The 19,330-nt window shown below is 36.8% G+C and overlaps 1 protein-coding gene across 1 annotated transcript in view; it reads left to right on the top strand.

Annotated features, from left to right (window-relative positions):
• Positions 1 to 10,626: 10,626 nt before the first annotated feature.
• LOC101342269 (sulfotransferase 1 family member D1) overlaps positions 10,627 to 19,330 on the top strand; it is a 33,044-nt gene continuing 24,340 nt past the window's right edge. The window contains 4 exon segments of the mRNA XM_004383336.1: positions 10,627 to 10,774; positions 13,405 to 13,529; positions 14,565 to 14,595; positions 14,598 to 14,662. Of these exon segments, the coding sequence (XP_004383393.1) occupies positions 10,627 to 10,774; positions 13,405 to 13,529; positions 14,565 to 14,595; positions 14,598 to 14,662 (369 nt within the window).

Below are 19,330 nucleotides of genomic sequence, written 5' to 3' on the forward strand. Positions count from 1 at the left end.
AGAAGAAAGACCCAGCCACGGAATTATGGGTCTCTATAGAGTCACTATTAACATTACTCAACTACCCTGTACTCCAGCTTTCTCTACAAATTCCTTAGAGAGAGGATCTGACTAACCTAGATTGGGTCTGAACAATCAGCTTTGGCTGGAAGAGGAACAGAGTTGGTATGGTTTGATACTGATAAACACATCTTTATGTCTATTCCAAAGTATTATGTATAGATTCCAAGAAATTTGGAATGTACACTTAAGTGAGTCTCCAGAGGTGATGGTTGCAAGAATCTAGAGAGAATTGGTTTATAGATTTTTATTCTTTTTTAGAATGAGAGCTACATGAGTGTGCTGATAGACTGAGAAGAAGGAAACAATAAACAAGGAGAGGTTGAAGATAAAGGAGAGAAAAATAGTAGGAGTAAATTATAGAGCTAGGTCTCAGATACTTTGAGTAGGCATACAATTAAAAGATTGAGTAGACAGGTCAGGTCTGACTAGAAGATACACCTTCTATTCTAAAACTGAAGTTAAGAAAATGGAAATTATTATAGATATTAAAGAGGATAAAAATGAAAATATCACACTTGGCTGATTCTTAATAGCAGAAGGCACTCTTAAGAGTGGGCATGCTTTGGGTTTGTGGTTGGCTTCAAGAAGACATGTTTTTTATTTAGTAGGTACTCAGAAAAGGGGGGAAGGAGCTAGTAAAATAATTGTTGGATATTAAATGTCTAGATGAGATGAGAGATCACTCAAGTGACATTATTAATATGCCTAGTTGTGTAAGTTTCTTCTTCAGAACTTGAGCACTCATTATGGAAGCCTAAATACCAATTTCAACATTGATCCACTGTTTCTATTTTTCCTGGAGAAAGTAGAATAAGAACAAAAAGGAGAAAGAGATTTAACAGTTAATTTAATATGCTTTATAGTTACAGCTGATTGGAGAAAAAAATGAGCTAGAACTAGGTAAATATTTTCAGAGTAAATTGAGGCATGCAAGTAATTGTTGATCAAAGATCAAGTATTCCCAATAGGGAATGAGTATATGATAGAATTGAAAAGAATGATGATCAGTGAATGGAGTGGTGTATTGATGTTTGAGATTTCAGAACTATATTAGTTTTAGATGGTGGAATGTTAGTTTGTCAAGGATAACAGTTCCAGAATAATTATTAATAGTCATATCTTTCACTCTCAAAAGCACACCAGTTTGAACAATAATTTATATGGGTTTCCTCATTCTTAGATATGACAAGATTTTTGGGAGTTGGTGACTGAAGTGTAATCAATATAAAATCTCATTATGGTTAAAGAAGTCAAAGAACTGGAAAGAGGGATATCATTGCTGATGTCAGATGGATCCTGATTGAAAACAGAGAATACCAGAAAGATTTTTACCTGTGTTAAATTGATTATGCAAACATATTCAACTGTGTGGAACATAACAAACTACGGATAACATTGCAAAGAATGGAAATTCCAGAACACCTAATTGTGCTCATGTAGAACCTGAACATAGACAAAGAGTCAGTCATTAAAACAGAATAAGGGGATACTGCATGGTTTAAAATCAGGAAAGGTGTGTGTCAGTGTTGTATCCTTTCACCATACTTATTGAATCTGTATGCTGAGCAAATAATCCAGGAAGCTGGACTATATGAAGAAGAATGGAGCATCAGGATTGGAAGAAGACTTATCAACAACCTGTGATATGCAGGTGACATAACCTTGCTTGCTAAAAGTGAAGACGACTTAAAGCACTTAGACTACAAAGACTTCAGTATGGATTACACCTCAACATAAAGAAAACAAAAATCCTCACAAGTGAATCAATAAGCAACATGATGATAAACTGAGAAGATATTGAAGCTGTCAAGGATTTCATTTTAATTGGATCAACAATCAATGCCCATGGAAGCAGAAGTCAAGTAATCAAACGATATAGTGCATTGAGTAAATCTGCTGCAAAAGGTCTCTTTAAAGTGCTAAAAAGCAGAGATGTCACTGTGAGTACTAAGGTGAGCCTGACCCGAGCCATGGTATTTTCAGTCACTTCATCTGCATGCGAAAGCTGAACAATAAATAAGGAAGACCAAAGAAGAAATGATGAATGTGAATTATAGTATTGATGAAGAATATTGAATACACCATGGACTGTCAGAAGAACGAACAAACCTGTCTTGAAAGAAGTATGCCAGAATGCTCATCAGAAGCAAGGATGGTGAGACTTCTTCTCATGTACTTTGGATGTGTTATCAGGAGGACCTGTCCCTGGACAAAGACATCATGCTTGGTAAAGCAGAACATCAGTGAAAAAGAGGAAAACCCTCAAGGAGATGGATTGACACAGTGGCTTCATCAATGGGCTCAATCACAGCAACAATTGTGAGGATGATGCAGGACCAGACAGTGTTTTGTTCTGTTGTACATAAGGTTGCTATGAGTTGGAATCAACTCAACAGCAACAGATTTGGTTTATACCATACTTATATCTACTGACTTATTATAACCAAAAAGAACACATATGAAGAGACACATAGGGCGCAGTGTGAGAAGGTTCACTATGTGAATCTTCCATGTTCCAAGGCATGTACTACCCTCCCAGGAGCAGATATTCAACCAGGAAGCTCTTTGAGCCTTAGTGTTCAGGGCTTTTATTAGTCAGTCTTGCATGATAGGTTAAATCATGCCTCCTGAGGCTAGTTGATATCAGCCTCCCAAGTGAGTGTTTTCTGGTCTGGCTAGCCCCCACTTGTCAGCACAAATTGTCAGTTGTGACCCAGAAGTCCCAGAGCAAGCCACCCCAATTACTCCAAGGATTATTTATTCAGACTCAAGGACAGAAGTCACTTTACTTAGGGTAAGACTAGGTCCTTTCCCTCACAGGAAATGTTTGAAGATTTGGTAGATGTCAGAAATTAGAAGAAATAAAGGGAGAAATAGACTTTGCATAAACATAAGAAAAGAATGTGCTTAAACTAAGATGGAAGAATAATTATTTGAAGTGATAGAGAAAGCCAGGCAAATGACAATCCTCCATTCTAACCCAAAGAAAGGAAACTATATATCTAGGAAAATGAGTAGTATATTTTCTAGAAGACTGTAAGGAGGTAGTGTCTTCAGAGGAAACCTAGGTTTCAGTTGAGACAAGAAATTGGGGAGATGACAAATACCCAAGGTTAAATGATGTGATGCGCAAACGGTGAGAAAGCACAGAGCATTAAGACAATGAGGATATGTAACAAAAAGTGGTTGGTGTAAAGGGGCGTCTTGTATGTGTTTGTTGCCTGAGAATTAGAGGGATGAGAGGCATGAACGGAATTGTATAACTTCAAATATCCCAAATTTGGTTCAAATCTTTATGGCATTAAAATTGTTTGAAGAGCCTAGGCAGGTTCTCTCCTAGTTTTAGAGGATGGTCACTATGAATTGTAGCAAATTTCCTTTCCTAAAAAAGTGCTAACGCATGGTGGACAAAAATTAATGACCCAGTACTCTTCCATCTGTCAAATTCAGTTGATGCTCTCCTCTCCAAATGAAATAACTTAGTGACTTTGAGAAGACGTATTTCTTGAAAATGTGGCAAAATAATAAAGAGCTTTAGGAAAATTAATCATACTATAGGGTGCTAGATGTATTATAGGGTAGAAAGACTAAAATCCAAGAAAATTACTTCCAATTATCACTCATTTTGTATGTGCTTTATGTATGAATTCTAGTTATTATTGTTCCCTTATGACTTACCATGTCCTCTTCGTTCTCTATTCTATGCTTTAGTTTTCATAAGGATAGTTATCTTCATATGACAAATCTTTCTAATTTGTTTATATAACTCCTAAATTAGACTGTAAGCTCCACAAGAGTAAATAGTTTTACTGAAAATTTTCTTGTACTATTCAGGATATGATGAAATATACCGCATTATAAAAATGAAAATTTCAATGAATTAACATAAAAAATTTATTTTTTCACTCGGATACATTTTGAAGAAGAGTTGTAGCTCATCTCAATTCGGTAGCTAGGCATTTGAACACATAGATTCCAAAGGCACTACAACAGGTAAAGCGAGTACTGGAAGATCGGTAACACATTTGACATCACTTCCACCCACATCCCATCAGCCAGAACTCAGTCATATGCTCCTAATCTAACTGCAAGAGAGATTGACAAATACAGTCTTCCATGCACCTGGAAAGAGGAAAATGTGTTGTGAACACACATCATTCATCTATCCCAATCCTCTGCTCTGTCACCAGTTCCTAGAATAATGTTTGGAACTGAGTGGGCCCTAAACCAAAAACAAACGAACAAACCAACCAGTTGCCGTCGAGTAGATTCTGACTCATAGCTACCCTATAAGACGGGATAGATCTACCTCGTAGGATTTCAAAGGAGCAGCTAGTGGATTTGAACTGCCAACCTTTTGGTTAGTAAGCGAGCTCTTAACCACTTTGCCACCAGAGCTCCAAGTGGGCCCTAGAAAATAACAACTGAATAAATATATTAGTATTTGTTATTTTGAAACAAACAAACAAAAATTTGGATAGACTTGTCCCCCAAAAATGTGCATTGAAACCTTAGCCCCTATACTTGTGGACGTTATCCTGTTTGGAAATAGGGCTTCTCTTTTGTTATGTAAATGAGGTCACATCAGAGTAGTATGCATCCTAAACTCAATCATTTCTGAGTTAAAAAAAAGAGCACAACAGACATAGAGATACATATGACAAATGCATCTACAAGCTCAGGATCTCCAAGGATTGTTGACTACTAGCAATTGAAATAGGCAAGAAAAATTCTCCCCTAGAACCATGCCCTGAATTCAGACTTCTAGTCTTCTGAACTGTGAGAAAATAAATTTATGTTCTTTAAACCCATTTGTGATATTTTTTGTTATGGCAGCACTAAGTTAACTTAGATATCCTCTAAAGGGGCCCTGGTGGTGCAGTGGTTAAGCACTCAGCTACTAATTGAATTTTTTAAACTTTACATTTCTCATCCATTTGTTTCACGAGAAGATATCCATGAAATTCATCAAATATTAACAGGATATATTGCAGCAACAATATTACCGAATCACAGCACAATGCTGTCATAAATGTAATTCTGAGGTATAAGAAACCACAAGAATCAACTTAATATTATCTGTTATTATTAAAACTTCACGGTATCCTCAGAGTTTCAGTAAAAGCAAAATATAAAGTAATATATTTAATTATGTATTCCTCCTAAGTGATGCTCAAGAATATCCTAGAAGCAACTGCTTGTTTAATGTGCTAAAAAGCAAAGAGGACACATTAAGGACTAAGGTGTGTCCGACCCAAGCCATCATGTTTTCAGTAGCCTCATATGCGTGTGAAAGCTGTACAATGAATAAGGAAGACCAAAAAGAATTGATGCCTTTGAATTGTGGTGTTGGAGAAGAATGTTGAATATACCATGGATTGCCAAAAGAACAAACAAATCTGTCTTGGAAGACATACAGCCAGAATGCTGCTTAGAAGCAAGGATGGCAAGACTACTTCTCACAAACTTTGGACACGTTATCAGGAGAGATCAGTCCCTGGAGAAGGACATCATGCTTGGTTAAGTGGTAAAGTAGAAGGTCAGTAAAAAAGAGGAAGACCCTCAACAAGATGGATTGACACTGTGGCTGCAACAATGGGCTCAAGCATAACAACGATTGTGAGGATGACGCAGGTCCAGGCAGTGTTTTGTTCTGTTGTACGTAGGGTCAGTATGAGTCGGAACCAACTCGACGGCACCTAACAACAACAACAAGCTACTTGTCACCATCCCCTCATATTATGACAGAACTACTGTTGAAACTGTGCATAACGTCAGGTCAATGACCACTCCCTGGTGTGGTGGAGACTAGCCAGAAATCCAGTATATCAGGGGCACACAATTATCCAGACATAACCCTGAATTCTTGTGGCAATGTATTACCCTGTAGTAGTTTGTTGTTGTTAGTTACCTTCAAGTTCAGGCCAACTCATGGCAAACATATGTACGACCGAGTGGAACAATGTCTTGCCCTGTGTCATCCTCACAATTGCCAACATGTTCCAGTCCATCACTGTGGGTATTGTGGCAATCCATCTTACTGAGAGTCTTCTATGCCTTTATTGGCCCTCTACTCCACCCAACATGATGTCTTTCTCTATCAACTGGTGCCTCCTGCTATATCCAAATAAGGGAGTCAGACAATGTTCCGTTGTGATTCATAAGGTTTTCATTGGCTAATTTCCAAAGTAGATCACCAGGCCTTTCTTCCTTGTCTATCTTAGCCTGGAAGCTCCACTGAAACCTGTCCACCATTCATGATCTTGTTGGTATTTAAAATACCAGTGGCACAGTTTGCAGCATCACAGCAACATGCAAGCCACAATACAACAAATAGGTGCGTGGTGGTATGGTAGTTTATTAACACATAATTTGGCAAAGTGCTCACATGTTCCTTCTCCGTTTGGGTGCTCGAGGCACACGGGCCTTATTTCCCTCTCCCATCATAGGGTCTTTGTACATGCTACTTCTTGGATGGAAAGATCTCTTCCTCTTGTCCAAATTAGCTCTTGCTCTTGCTTGAAGTATTGGCTCATTCCTCAGGGGAGACATTTCCAAGCACTCTTACCCTGTCAACAATAGTCCTCTGTTTACCGATAGATCTCTGCTTCATAAAATTTATCACCATTGAAATTTTCAATTTATTGGTATCACTGATTGATCAGTTTCTCTCTCTACCACTTACTTCTAAGCACCACAACAATAGGGAGCCATGCATTTTTTTCTCTCATCATTGGTTCCCTAATGCACAGTGTTTGTCAGATATTATATATTGTAGTTACTTGCTGTCGAGTCAGCCCCCAACTCATGGTGAGCCCATGTGTTACATAGTGAAACAGCTCCATAGGGTTTTCTTGGTTGTAATCTTTATGAAAGCAATTCACTAGAACTTTCTTCCATGGAGTTGCTGAGTGAGTTCAAACCATCAACCTTTTTTTTAGCAGTCAGTTGCAAACTGCTTGTGCCACCCAGGCTCCTTTAGATATTATATGTTGTTGTCGTTGTGTACTGTCCAGTCAATTAGACTCATAGCGACCTTAATCTTTAAGGGAGCAGATCATCAAGTCTTTTCTCCCATGGAGGCGGAGCGGCTGGTGGGTTTGAACTGCTGACCTATAGGTTAGCAGCTGAGTGCTTAACCATAGTGCCACCAGGGCTCCTTAGATATTATATAATAGTATTCAATAAATATTTTTAATTGTTAGTTTATTTTTCTTTTAAGGCATTTTCTTTTATGTTAGTATGTATGAATGTAGGGAAAACGCAACGACAACAAAACCTGGTCCTATAAAACAAAAAAACAAGCACCCTGAGAGCTAGACAAGGGTTCACTGTACATTTTGCATTTTGCTATCTAACGTATTTTGACATAGTGGAGAACATAGGTTACATGGGTGAGAAGGCTGTTACTATTTCACCTATTAGAAATGCTGGCCTTACATAAGCTTCAAAGTTGATTAAAAAAAAAAAAAAATCTGTTTATATTAGCTGAGGTGAGCAAAGGTAGCTAAGGCTCTGATAAACATAGGTCTGGATACATTTTGAATGAATTTCCAAAATTTTCACTCTAAGAACTTCTTTCAGGAAGGAGAGATTACATAAATCTCTTCTAGAATCCATTTGTCAGCATAGGTGAGTTTCATATAATTGGTCATATTAAAGAGCACAAACAGTCTGCAACCAATGGGATGAATTATAAGACAGGTAAATTTTAAGAGGGTAGGGAAAGGATTAAGGGTGAGGGTCAACATATCAGTGAGGTCTAATTAATTTCGTAAGTACTAATTACATGCTAAGTAGAAGTAATATTCTAAAACATTTCTTGTACTGATTGTTCCTAATGTATTGGAGAAAAATGAAAATAAAGAAAGAACTTGATTTGGAGTAAAGAGGCCTGATTTATAGTTCCAACCTGCCAACTATTTCTTCAGGAAGGGACAAGCTGTGGATAACTGGGAAGAAATGAGTGGGAAGTTGAGGTTCTGACTAATAGTACTATGAAACAAACGGTTATGGCTAATTTGTGAAAAATAGAAGGTAGTGGAATAAACATTAGCTACTTTGAAAAGTTAATCTTTAAGGAAAATAATCAGATCATGAATTATTTAACAAAAATATTAAAATCATATGTTTTTGTATGACTACTCCCAGATAAAGATCTTATTTATTTATTTATTTTTTTCTGGGAGGGAGAGTAAAGGGTTTTGTGGGACATAAAAGAAGCCGAAGGTTATCAAATAAATTTATAATCTGTCTGTGTTACTAAACTGAGTTACTTTGGATAAATTGGCATCTCTTTTAAGACATTTTTTAAAAATGTAAAATTAATTTGATTTTCATCAAAAACTAATTATTAAACAATTTGAACCATGACCCTTTTAAATGAAAATTATTTGAATGGTTAGGGGTGGACTTGGTGGTGGGAGAACTTAAAAAAGAAGGAAGATAAGAAATTGCACTGCAGAAAACGCACAAGCTAAATCACATCCACTATTCCAGAGACTTTGTATTCTAATTCTTAAAGAGAAGTTCAGCAGTTGACACAGGGTCTCTGGAAGATTTACAACTTCAGTTGGTTAGATAATCTCTGTTTTCTACAACTTTAAGACCTTAGGAGAAGAAAAATAATAGTCACCCTATGCTAAGTTGAAAAAAGCCATGTTTGGTAGGAGGACTTGGGACATATTTCAAATCCTTTCACTTCTTATAACAGCTAAAAGATTAATAAACATACCTTCCCTAAAGCCCTGCTGGGAACGTAAAATACTATCATGTAATCACAAATCATCAGCATTAGACCGTTGCTCAAAGCAGTCTATCTCAAATACTAGAATTACTTTGTTTCTTTTACCTGTCTGTCTTGTGGGCTTTTTATCATTTAGTTGCTCTGATAGGTGTCCCCCACCCCCACTTTTCCCTAACTCTTGTGGTCTATTGTAGATAATTTATATAGAATAATTTACCAGTTGTCTTGGTCATCTAGGGCTTCTATAACAAAAATACCACAAGTGGATAGTTTGAACAAAGAGAAATTTATTCTCTCACAGTCTAGTAGGTTACAAGTCCAAATTCAGGACATCAGCTCCAGAGGAACACTTTCTTTGTCGGCTGTGGAGGAAGGTCCTTGTCATCAATCTTCCCTAGGTCTGGAAGCATCTCAGCACAGGACACGCTCTGCTCCCGGCACTGCTTTCTTGGTGGTATGAAGTCCCCAATTCTCTGCTTGCTTCCCTTTCCTTTTATCTCTTGGAGGATAAAAGATGGTGCAGGCCACACCCTAGGGAAACTCCCTTTACATTGGATCAGGGATGTAACCTTAGGAGAGGTGTTATACAATCCCACCCTAATCCTCTTTAACATAAAATTACAATCACAAAATGGAGGACAACCACAGAATACCGGGAATCATGGCCCAGCCAAACTGATACACACATTTTTGGGGGGACATAATTCAATCCATGACACCAGTCCACCCTATAATTTAATGGAGGGAAGTAGAAATTTACGCCACTCTTGATTTTATAGTTAAGAAGATTCATTGTAGTCACAAGGCTTGCTCAGACTCCCATGACAATGAATTAGTAGCACTGTGGTTAGGACACCCTTCCCCTGACTCCAAAGTCCAGTAACTTTATCACATACCCTAGAAAACTTTGCATAGGAAGATGCTGTATAAGTCACTACACAAATAGAAAGTATTTGTAATGATGGATTGACACAGTGGCTGCAATAATGGGCTCAAGTATAACAAGGATTGTGAGGATGGTGCAAGACTGGGCAGTGTTTCATTCTGTCGTACATAGGGTCGCTATGAGTCGGAACCAACTTGATGGCACCTAACAAGAACAACAATGTATAAACAGAAATACATGCAATTGTACAAGACCTCTTTGTTACCCGAATAGGGTCTGTACCCTGGGCATTCAAGCCAATGAAACATACTCCAAGTCAGAAAGAATGAGAAAGTTTTAATTCAGGAAGTGTACACCACTGGAGATCCAGCAGCAACACAGACTCTCTATGGAGTCCCCAAAGGCATTTTTACATCAGAGCTTATATATGATTTTTATGAAGGTTAGACATGTTGTTATACGTTGTAAAGCAATTACAAGAGACTCTTTATTATACTAACAAGATACAGGCTGGACACTTCCTTATCTGACATCTGAGCTCTAATCTTCTTGCAGGGGAACCTAAGTCACAAAACAAAGTCATTAACAAAAGTTTGCACAAAACAAAGCCATTAACAAAGGGAGAAGGCAAAAAAAAAAGAAAAAAAAAACTTCAGAGTTTCATCATGGCGTTAGTTATGTCAAGCTCTCAGTCGCCCATTTTGAAAAGGAGAAGATGTGCTGGGGAGTATTAGGGTCACACTCTTTAGCTTTTACAATACCATCTCTTCTTCCACTGACTTATACTGCACAGTATTGTGATTTAACACTGCTAGATCTAGAGTAATGGCGATGCTATTGAAATATTAATTTAATTTTTAGTTTAATTGATACAATTAAAGTACAGAATTTTTAATATTCTACATTTTATTTAAAATGTAGACTCTCAAAAATGGACAACAAGCTAGATGTCTTCAGGAGGGAGTTAGTGGATGTCCAGGGTGTTCCCCTCTTCTGGAGCATTGCTCAAGAGTGGACCCAGGTGGAGTCATTTGAGGCCCGACCAGATGACCTTCTGATCTCCACCTATCCCAAATCTGGTACGTCCTTTTCGTTTATTTGTGTTCACTGACTACAAATGTGTAAACCCAAAGACCTCTGGATTGCTAGTCAGGTCTTCCCTGAGTTCGTTAAACATTTATCAAGGGGCACTGTGGCAGTTGCTAGGCTAGTCTGATCTTAAGACAAATTTACTTCCCATTCTGAAAGGCTAGTGATCAAATGGAAGATATATCTGAAGGGAAATTAATGCTGTAGTCTTTTATAAATTTTTTTTTATTTGAATAAAAATTACTAAAAATGAATTTATACTATCTGTACATTTTCATGCTTACATATTTTGTTTATAAATTGAAACAACTGTCAGCCTGAAATAAGATCTCGGGAAGAAGAGTTTAAGATAACTCAATAAGAATGACTTTTATTTCTATTTATGACAGACAGATATATTTATGACAAACAATTTTCTGACTCACCTAGTGATAGATGTACAGAGAAATATTAGTGACATGAGGCTCTCTCTCTCTATCTGATTAAATTACCTGAACCCATAATCAATCTAGTTACTAAACCCTCTAAAGTTAACTTTCCTTTAGAGTCCTACCTCATTCCTTAGAAGGTTTAAGGAAAGTAAATTTTTAATATGTATACTGACTCCTGATCTTCTTTTTAGACTGTAAATAACAAATTTATTTCAAAGGAACATGTAACAAGTCCTGAGAAGACAGCCCTGTATTTGCAGATGGTAATGTATCCAAATCACAAACACTGAGTGAGAGCAAAGGGCTTCTAGAAGAAACCAAACAAATGCACATCATAGGCCTTTGTAGATATAAAAAACAACCTTGTTTTGGCAAAATATTTTTCTTTTCTTGCTACTCTACACTGCTTTCTGAGTAGTTCACCAAACTCAAATTATTTAGTGCCAAAAACCATGTTTCATTTCCTTGATGAGATACAAATTTAGAGACGGGAGGGAAATCACTGTCAATGAGCATACTCTATTGTTTTTGTTATTTTTGGATGTATTCAAAAGCAGGACCATTAAGACAACTGCTAGAAGTTACTGTTATACAAATAGTTCATTTATGAAGATGCCCTTTGGAGTGGAACTTTTTCTGGAATGGTAAAAGCTAAATGATTACTCATAGCTTGATTATGTTTTCTTTTGGTAGATTTCTTTTTCATTTATTTTGTGCACTTCAAACACTGTTGAGAATATCTTAAAGTTTTGAATATATCAGTGCCTTGTTAATTTTGTTATAAAAGTTTAACTGTTTCCTTATGTTAGTCAAGTCTTGTGCTCGTTTTCATTTTTTTTCTTTCAGAAATCACAGAAAAAAAACCTTTCCAATACAAAACATACAAAAGCTAAATTGACATTTGTTTCAATCAGATTTCACATGACCGGTTTGAACCGCCCACTGATAGGAGATGAAATGTGTTACAGTGCACTTTGGATTTAAGAACTTTTTCCGTTGCTCAAACCTAAGCCATAACGGCAAAGAAAAGTTCAAAATAGTATTGATTTTGGCTCACCTTTCTTTTACCACTGGAATTGTCTGTTAGAATGGTGGGGAGATTGCCTACTACTTATAATTTAGGGACAGGGAGACGGAGGTATTGTCCACAAGTATTGTCCATTACGAAGGGGGCCTAAGGAAGTTCGAATCCACCAGCCACTCTTTGGAAACCCTATGGAGCAGTTCTTCTCTGTCCTATAGGGTCACTATGAGTCGGAATCGATTTGATGAAAATGAGTTTGGTTTGGTTGTTTGGTTTAAGGTACTCTAATAACTGAAACCAACCCAAAGGCGCATCCGTGTATAGATCAGTCTTCAAAACTGCTGCTGTGTGCATGACTTAATTATTTTAATACTTAATCAGTTTAGTTTTTTAGTTTCCACCCATGAGTATTCAATTAAGGAACTATTCTTACACCTTTGAGAAAGTAAAAGGGGGTGGTAAGAGTTAAAAAGTTTTTATCCTATGTCTTATAATTTTTTTCTAGCAATGCCTAAATAACCTGATCATTAAGTGCATAGACAATTAAATATATCATATCTTCAAATACTTTAGGTCCATTTCTCAAAAGACTGGTGAGTCACAATATCATGAAGGGCAGAGTGATTTGTTCCACTCTACTGATTCAGGAGCCATTGTCTTTTGTTTGTGAGTTTTGTACTGAACACCACTAGTGAAATCAAAAAATTCCTCTTTTCTTCCCTCCACCAGATGTCAAGTATTTTTAACTCAATACTTTTCAGTCTAAAAGTCCAATAATTTTTTTTATATTAATAGGAAATGTGCAAATTAATGATCAGGCTTATTGAGGTAGGCTGCTTGGTGATCCGTCTTCTCCTTCTCCATTCATTCCACCCGGGGGGGTACACTATTATTAATTATATAGTGTCTCTTTAATACCCCCGTTTTACTTCCTTTTTAAGTCTTATTTTTATGATTGTTTTAATCAGAATTTCTACATACACAATGCATATATATGTGTTCAGAGTAAAAAAGGATGCTTCCTAGGAAAGGGGAGAAGAAGGAAGAGAGACGAAGGGGACATGAAGAGCAATTTTGCCTTAGGTGTTACAGAAATCTATTGCCTCTCTCATACTATTTTTGTCAGAAAAGTTTATAGAGTTTCTTTCTTTCTTTTTTTTTTCAGGAACAACCTGGGTCAGTGAAATACTGAATTTGATTTATAACGATGGGGATGCAGAGAAATGTAAACAGGATGCAATATATAAGCGAGTGCCATTCATGGAACTGATAATCCCTGGCCTCATGAATTTTATTTTCACTAAATTGTTCCTTTTCACCATAGATGTAAATTCTCCTATCTTTTTGTGATGTTTAGAGGAGTCATAATGGAAAATTGTGCAGACAGAGTTAGGACAGTTGAATTAAAATAGGGGTGGTGCAGTGGTTAAGCGTTTGGCTGCTAACCAAAAGGTCAGAGGTTTGAACCCACTATCTGTAGGAGAAAGACGTGGCAATCTGTTTCTGTAAAGATTTACACCCTTGGAAACTTATGGGGCAGTTCTACTCTGTCCTATAGGGTTGCTATGAGTTGGAATGGGCTTGCCGGCGATGGGTTTGGTTTAGTTTGGTGCATTAGACCAATCAGAAATTGGCTCTGCCAATAATCATATTACACTGCTCATTCACACAAAGATAATATCTGCATAAGAACATATTTTGATATAGTATATTTTTTCTCAGTAAAGAAGATGAAAGTCTTCAAGATTTAAATATTGTGCAATCATTATGTAGAGGAAATGCAATGTTTGGCTCAATATAGATTTATGTATATTGCTAGTTAGCTGATATTTACAAACTCAAGGAAAGGGACTATGGAAATTTATGGTTTTTCATTACTAAAATTTTTAAAGATAGGCAAGAATCTATCTTAGATTTAATTTGATCTTAGATTTTGAAGATCAGAGAGCTGGAAAGAAATTTTGAATTTTTCTGGTTCAATTTGGTCATATCATAATTGAGAAAAAAAGAAAGATAAATGAGGAAAAGTGTGGACATTTTGACTCTCGACCCACTGTTCCTTCTGTTCCATCAAGCTCTTGTGTCTGAGGACTTTATAGACACTTACAAAGACAATAAACCTCTGCTACTGATAGGTAGTAATAAAGCAGTCTAACTATGCAGAATTTATTATTTTTTGTTCTCATGGTAGATTTTAGGAGCATGTGAAGTCTAGCCATTTCAAACCATATAGTGGGATTAAAGTTCATAAAGTCTTAGATTATATTATAATTGACTTTTATGATTTTATATTTATAATATAGTTTGTTAATTTCTATGCTTGCAGGCATTGAGCAATTGAAAAACATGCAGTCTCCTCAGTAGTAAAAATGCACTTACCTGTTCTACTTCTCCCTTCTTCATTGGGGAAGAATAACTGCAAGGTAAGAAATTTTAAACAAAGCCATCCTTAATTGTACTGTAATTTCTTTTACTAATTATTCTGAAATGAAGATATGGTATTGCAACCTATGGATAAGTCATTGTAAAAATAACAATATGGATCCTATATCTCAGGGATTGAATAATACCAGTGCCTATAACGGTGGCTTAGTTTTACCAATGCTGTAGACAGGGATTAGACTCAGTGTCCAAACACTGAGGATCTGTCAGATTTCTATTTTCAAAGATGCCTGTCTTTCTAACTAAATCCCTTCAGTCATTGTCAACTGCTTTTAAAAAATTTATTTTTAATCGAATAACTGCCAAGTTTATTTCTACTGGTACATCCTAATTTACATTTATAAATAGGGTGAATTATAAATTATGGATTAGTTTTAGGCTTGTTTTTATAAACCTTTTTATCTGTATATTTTTTAATTTCTTTTTTTATTGTACTTTAGATGAAAGTTTACAGAGCAAGCTAGCTTCTCATTAAACAGTTAACATACATATTGTTTTGTGATATTAGTTGCCAACCCCGCAACATGTCAATACTCTCCCCTTCTTTACCTTAGGTTCCCCATTGCCAGCTTTCCTGTCCTCTCTCACCTTCTTGTCCTTGCCCCTGGGCTGGTGTGCCCATCTAGTTTTGTTTGTTTTATGGGCCTGTTTAATCCTTGGCTGAAGGGTGAACCTCAAGAGTGACTTTATTACTGAGATAAAAGAGTGTCTGGGGGCCATACTCTCGGGGTTTCTCCAGTCTCTGTCAGACCAGTAAGTCTAGTCTCTCTCTCTTTTTTTTTTTTTTTTTTTGTGAGTTAGAATTTTGATCTATGTTTTTCTCTAGTCCTGTCCAGGACCCTCTATTGCAATCCCTGTCAGAGCAGTCAGTGGTGGTAGCCAGGCACCATGTAGATGTGCTGGACTCAGTCTGGTGGAGGCTGTGTTACTTGTGGTCCATTGTTCCTTTGGACTAATCTTTCTTTTATGTCTTTGATTTTCTTCATTCTCCCTTGCTCCAGACAGAGTGAGACCTGTGGAGTATCTTAGATGGCCACTCATAAGCTTTTAAGACCCCAAACACTACTCACCAAAATAAAATGTAGAACATTTTCTTTATAAACTGTTATGCCGATTGAGCTAGATGTTCCCTGAAACCATGGTTCCCACAGCCCTTAGCCCAGTAATTTGGTCCCTCAGGAAGTTTGGATGTATCTATGGAGCTTCCACGACCTTGCCTTGGACAAGTTTTGCTGGCTTCCTCAGTATTGTGTACTGTCTTACCCTTCACCAAAATTACCACTTATCTATCGTCTAGTTAATGTTTTTTTCCTCCCTACCCGTCCCCTCCCTTGTAATCATCACAGATTCTTTCTTTTTGTGTATAAATCTTTTCATGAGTTTTTATAATAGTGGTCTCATACAATATTTGTTCTTTTGTGATTGACTTATTTCACTCAGCATAATGCCCCACAGATTAATCCATGTAATGAGATGCTTTGCAGATTCATCATTGCTCTTTATTGTTGCATACTATTCCATTGTGTGTATGTACTATAGTTTGTTTATCCATTCATCTGTTGTTGGGCACCTAGGTTGGTTCCATCTTTTTGTATTGTGAACAATGCTGCAAGAAACATGAGTGTGTGTCATGGATTGAATTATGTCCCCCCAAAAATGTGTGTATCAATATGACTGGGCCATGATTCCCAGTATTGTGGAGTTGTCCTCCATTTTGTGATTGTCATTTTATATTAAAGGAATTAAGGTGGGAATGTAACACCCTTATTAATGTCACATCCCTAATCCAATGTAAAGGGAGATTCCTGGGGATGTGACCTGCACTACCTTTTATCTTACAAGAGATAAAAGGAAACGGAAGCAAGCAGAGAGTTAGGGACCTCATACCACCAAGAAAGAACCCCAGGAGCAGAGCGCATCCTTTGGACCAAGGGTTCCTGTGCAGAGAAGTTCCCAGACCAGGGAAAGACTGATGTTCAAGGACCTTCCTCCGGAGCCAACAGAAAGTCTGCCCCTGGAGCTGGTGCCTTGTATTTGGACTTCTAGCCTACTGGACTTAGAGAGAATAAACTTCTCTTTACTAAAGCCATCCACTTGTGATATTTCTGTTATAGCAGCACTAGATGATTAAGACAGTGTGCATATGTCTATATGTGTGATGGTTCTTATTTATCTAGGATATATTACTAGAAGTGGGATTGCTGGATTATATAGTGTTTCTATTTCTAGTCTTTCAAGGAGGCACTATATAGTTTTCGAAAATGGTTGTGCCATTTTGCATTCCCACCAGCATTGCATAAGAGTTCCAATCTCCCTGCAGCCTCTCCAACATTTGTTATTTTCTGGTTTTTTGATTTGTGTCAGTAATACCAGGGTGAGATGGTATCTCATCGTGGTTTTGATTTGCATTTCTCTAATGACTAATGATCGTTAGCATTTCCTCATGTGTCTGTTAGCTGCTTGAATGTCTTATTTGGTGATGTGTCTGTTCATTTCCTTTGCTGTTTTTTAATTAGATTATTTGTCTTTTTGTTGTAGAGGTGTTGGATTTTCCCGTAGATTTTAGAGATCTGACCTTTGTTGAATTTGTCATAGCAGAAATTTTTTCCCAATCTCTAGGTTATCTTTTTACTCTTTTGGTGAAGTCTTTTGATGAGCATAAGTTTTTAGTTTTTAGAAGATCCCAGTTATCTAGCTTATCTTCTTGTGTTTTTGTATTGTTAGTTATGGTTTGTATACAGTTAATACTGTGTATTAGGGCCTCTAGCATTGACCCTATTTTTTTCTTCTATGTTCTTTATAGTTTTTGGTTTTATATTTGGGTCTTTGATCCATTTTGAATTAGTTTTTGTGTACGGTGTGAGGTATGGGTTGTGTTTCATCTTTTTGCAGATGGACATCCAGTTTTGCCAGCACCATTTTTTAAAAAGACCATGTTTTCCCCATTTGATGGACTTTGGGCCATTGTCAAAGATCAGGTGACTGTAGGTAGATGGATTTACATCTAGGTTCTCAGTTCAGTTCTATTGGTCAAAATATCTGTCATTGTACCAGTACCAGGCTATTTTGACTACCATAGCTATATAGTAGGTTCTGAGGTCAGGTAGTGCGAGTCCTCCTACTTTATTCTTTTTTTGCAATAGTGCTTTACTTATCCGAGACCTCTTCCCTTTCCATATGTCCTAGTCATCTAGTGCTGCTATAACTGAAACACCAAAAGTGGATGGCTTTAACGAAAAGAAATTTATTTCCTCACAGTAATGTAGGCTAAAAGTCCAAATTCAGGGTGTCAGCTCCATGGGATGTGTTCCTTTCTCTGGACTAGGAGCTTCTTCATGCAGGGACCCCAGGTCCAAAGGATACACCCTGCTCCCGGCACTGCTTCTTTTTTGGTGGTATGATGTACCCATGTCTCTCTGCTCACTTTTCTCTTTTATATCTTAAGAGATTGTCTCAGGACACAATTCAATCCTGTAGTTTGAGTCCTGCTTTACTAACACAACTGCCACCCATCCTCCCTCATTAACATCATAGAGGCAGGATTTACAACATATAGGACAATCACACAGTACCATAAATCATGGCTCAGCTGAATTGATAAGTATATTTTTGGGGGGACATAATTCAATCCATGATACATATAAAGTTAATGATTAGTTGTTCCATCTCTTTAAAGAATGCTGTTGGTATTTGCATCAGGATTGCATTGTATTTGTAGATTGCTTTTTATAGCATTGTCATTTTCACAATGTTGAGTCTACTTATTCATGAGCATGGTATGATTTTCTATTTATGTGGGTCTCTTTTGGTTTCTTGCAATAATGTTTTGTAATTTTATTTCTATAGGTCTTTTACTTCCCTGGTTAGATTTATTCCTAAAATGTATTTTATTTATTTAAGAGCTATTATAAATGGTATTGTTTTCATGATTTCCTTTTTGTCGTTCTCTTTACTGGTGTATAGGAATCCAACTGATTTTTGTATGTTTATCTTGTATCCTGCTACTCTGCTGAATCTTTCTATTAGTTCCAGTAGTTTTCTCATGGAGTGTTGTGGGTTTTCTATTGACAGTATCATATCATCAGCAAATAGGGATATTTTATTGCTTCTTTAACAATTTGGATGCCCTTTATTTCTTTCTGTTACTTTATTGCTCTAGCTAGGACTTTCATTTAGCACAATGTTAAATAGGAGTGGTGATAAAGGGCATCCTTGTCTTGTTCCTGTTCTCAAGGAGAATGTTTTCAGCCTCTCTCCATTAAGAATGATGTTGGCTGTTGGTTTTGTATAGACGCCTTTTATTATCTAGAAGACTTCCCTTCTATACCTATTTTAATGAGAGTTTTTATCAGGAATGGATGTTGGACTTTGTTGAATGCCTTTTCTGTGTCAATTAAGATGATTATGTGATTCTTTTATTTATGTGATGGATTACGTTGACTGATTTTCTAATGTTGAACCATCCTTGCATACCTGGTATGAGTCCCATTTGGTCATGGTGTATTATTTTTTTTTATATGATACTGAATTCTATTGGCTAGAATTTTGTTGAGAATTTTTGCATCTATATTCATGAGAGATATTGGTCTGTAATTTTCTTTTTTGTGGCATCTTTGCCTGGTTTTGGTATCAGGGTTATGCTGGCTTCA

The sequence above is a fragment of the Trichechus manatus genome, unplaced genomic scaffold (assembly GCF_000243295.1).
Source record: "Trichechus manatus latirostris isolate Lorelei unplaced genomic scaffold, TriManLat1.0 scaffold00108, whole genome shotgun sequence".
NCBI lineage: Eukaryota > Metazoa > Chordata > Mammalia > Sirenia > Trichechidae > Trichechus > Trichechus manatus.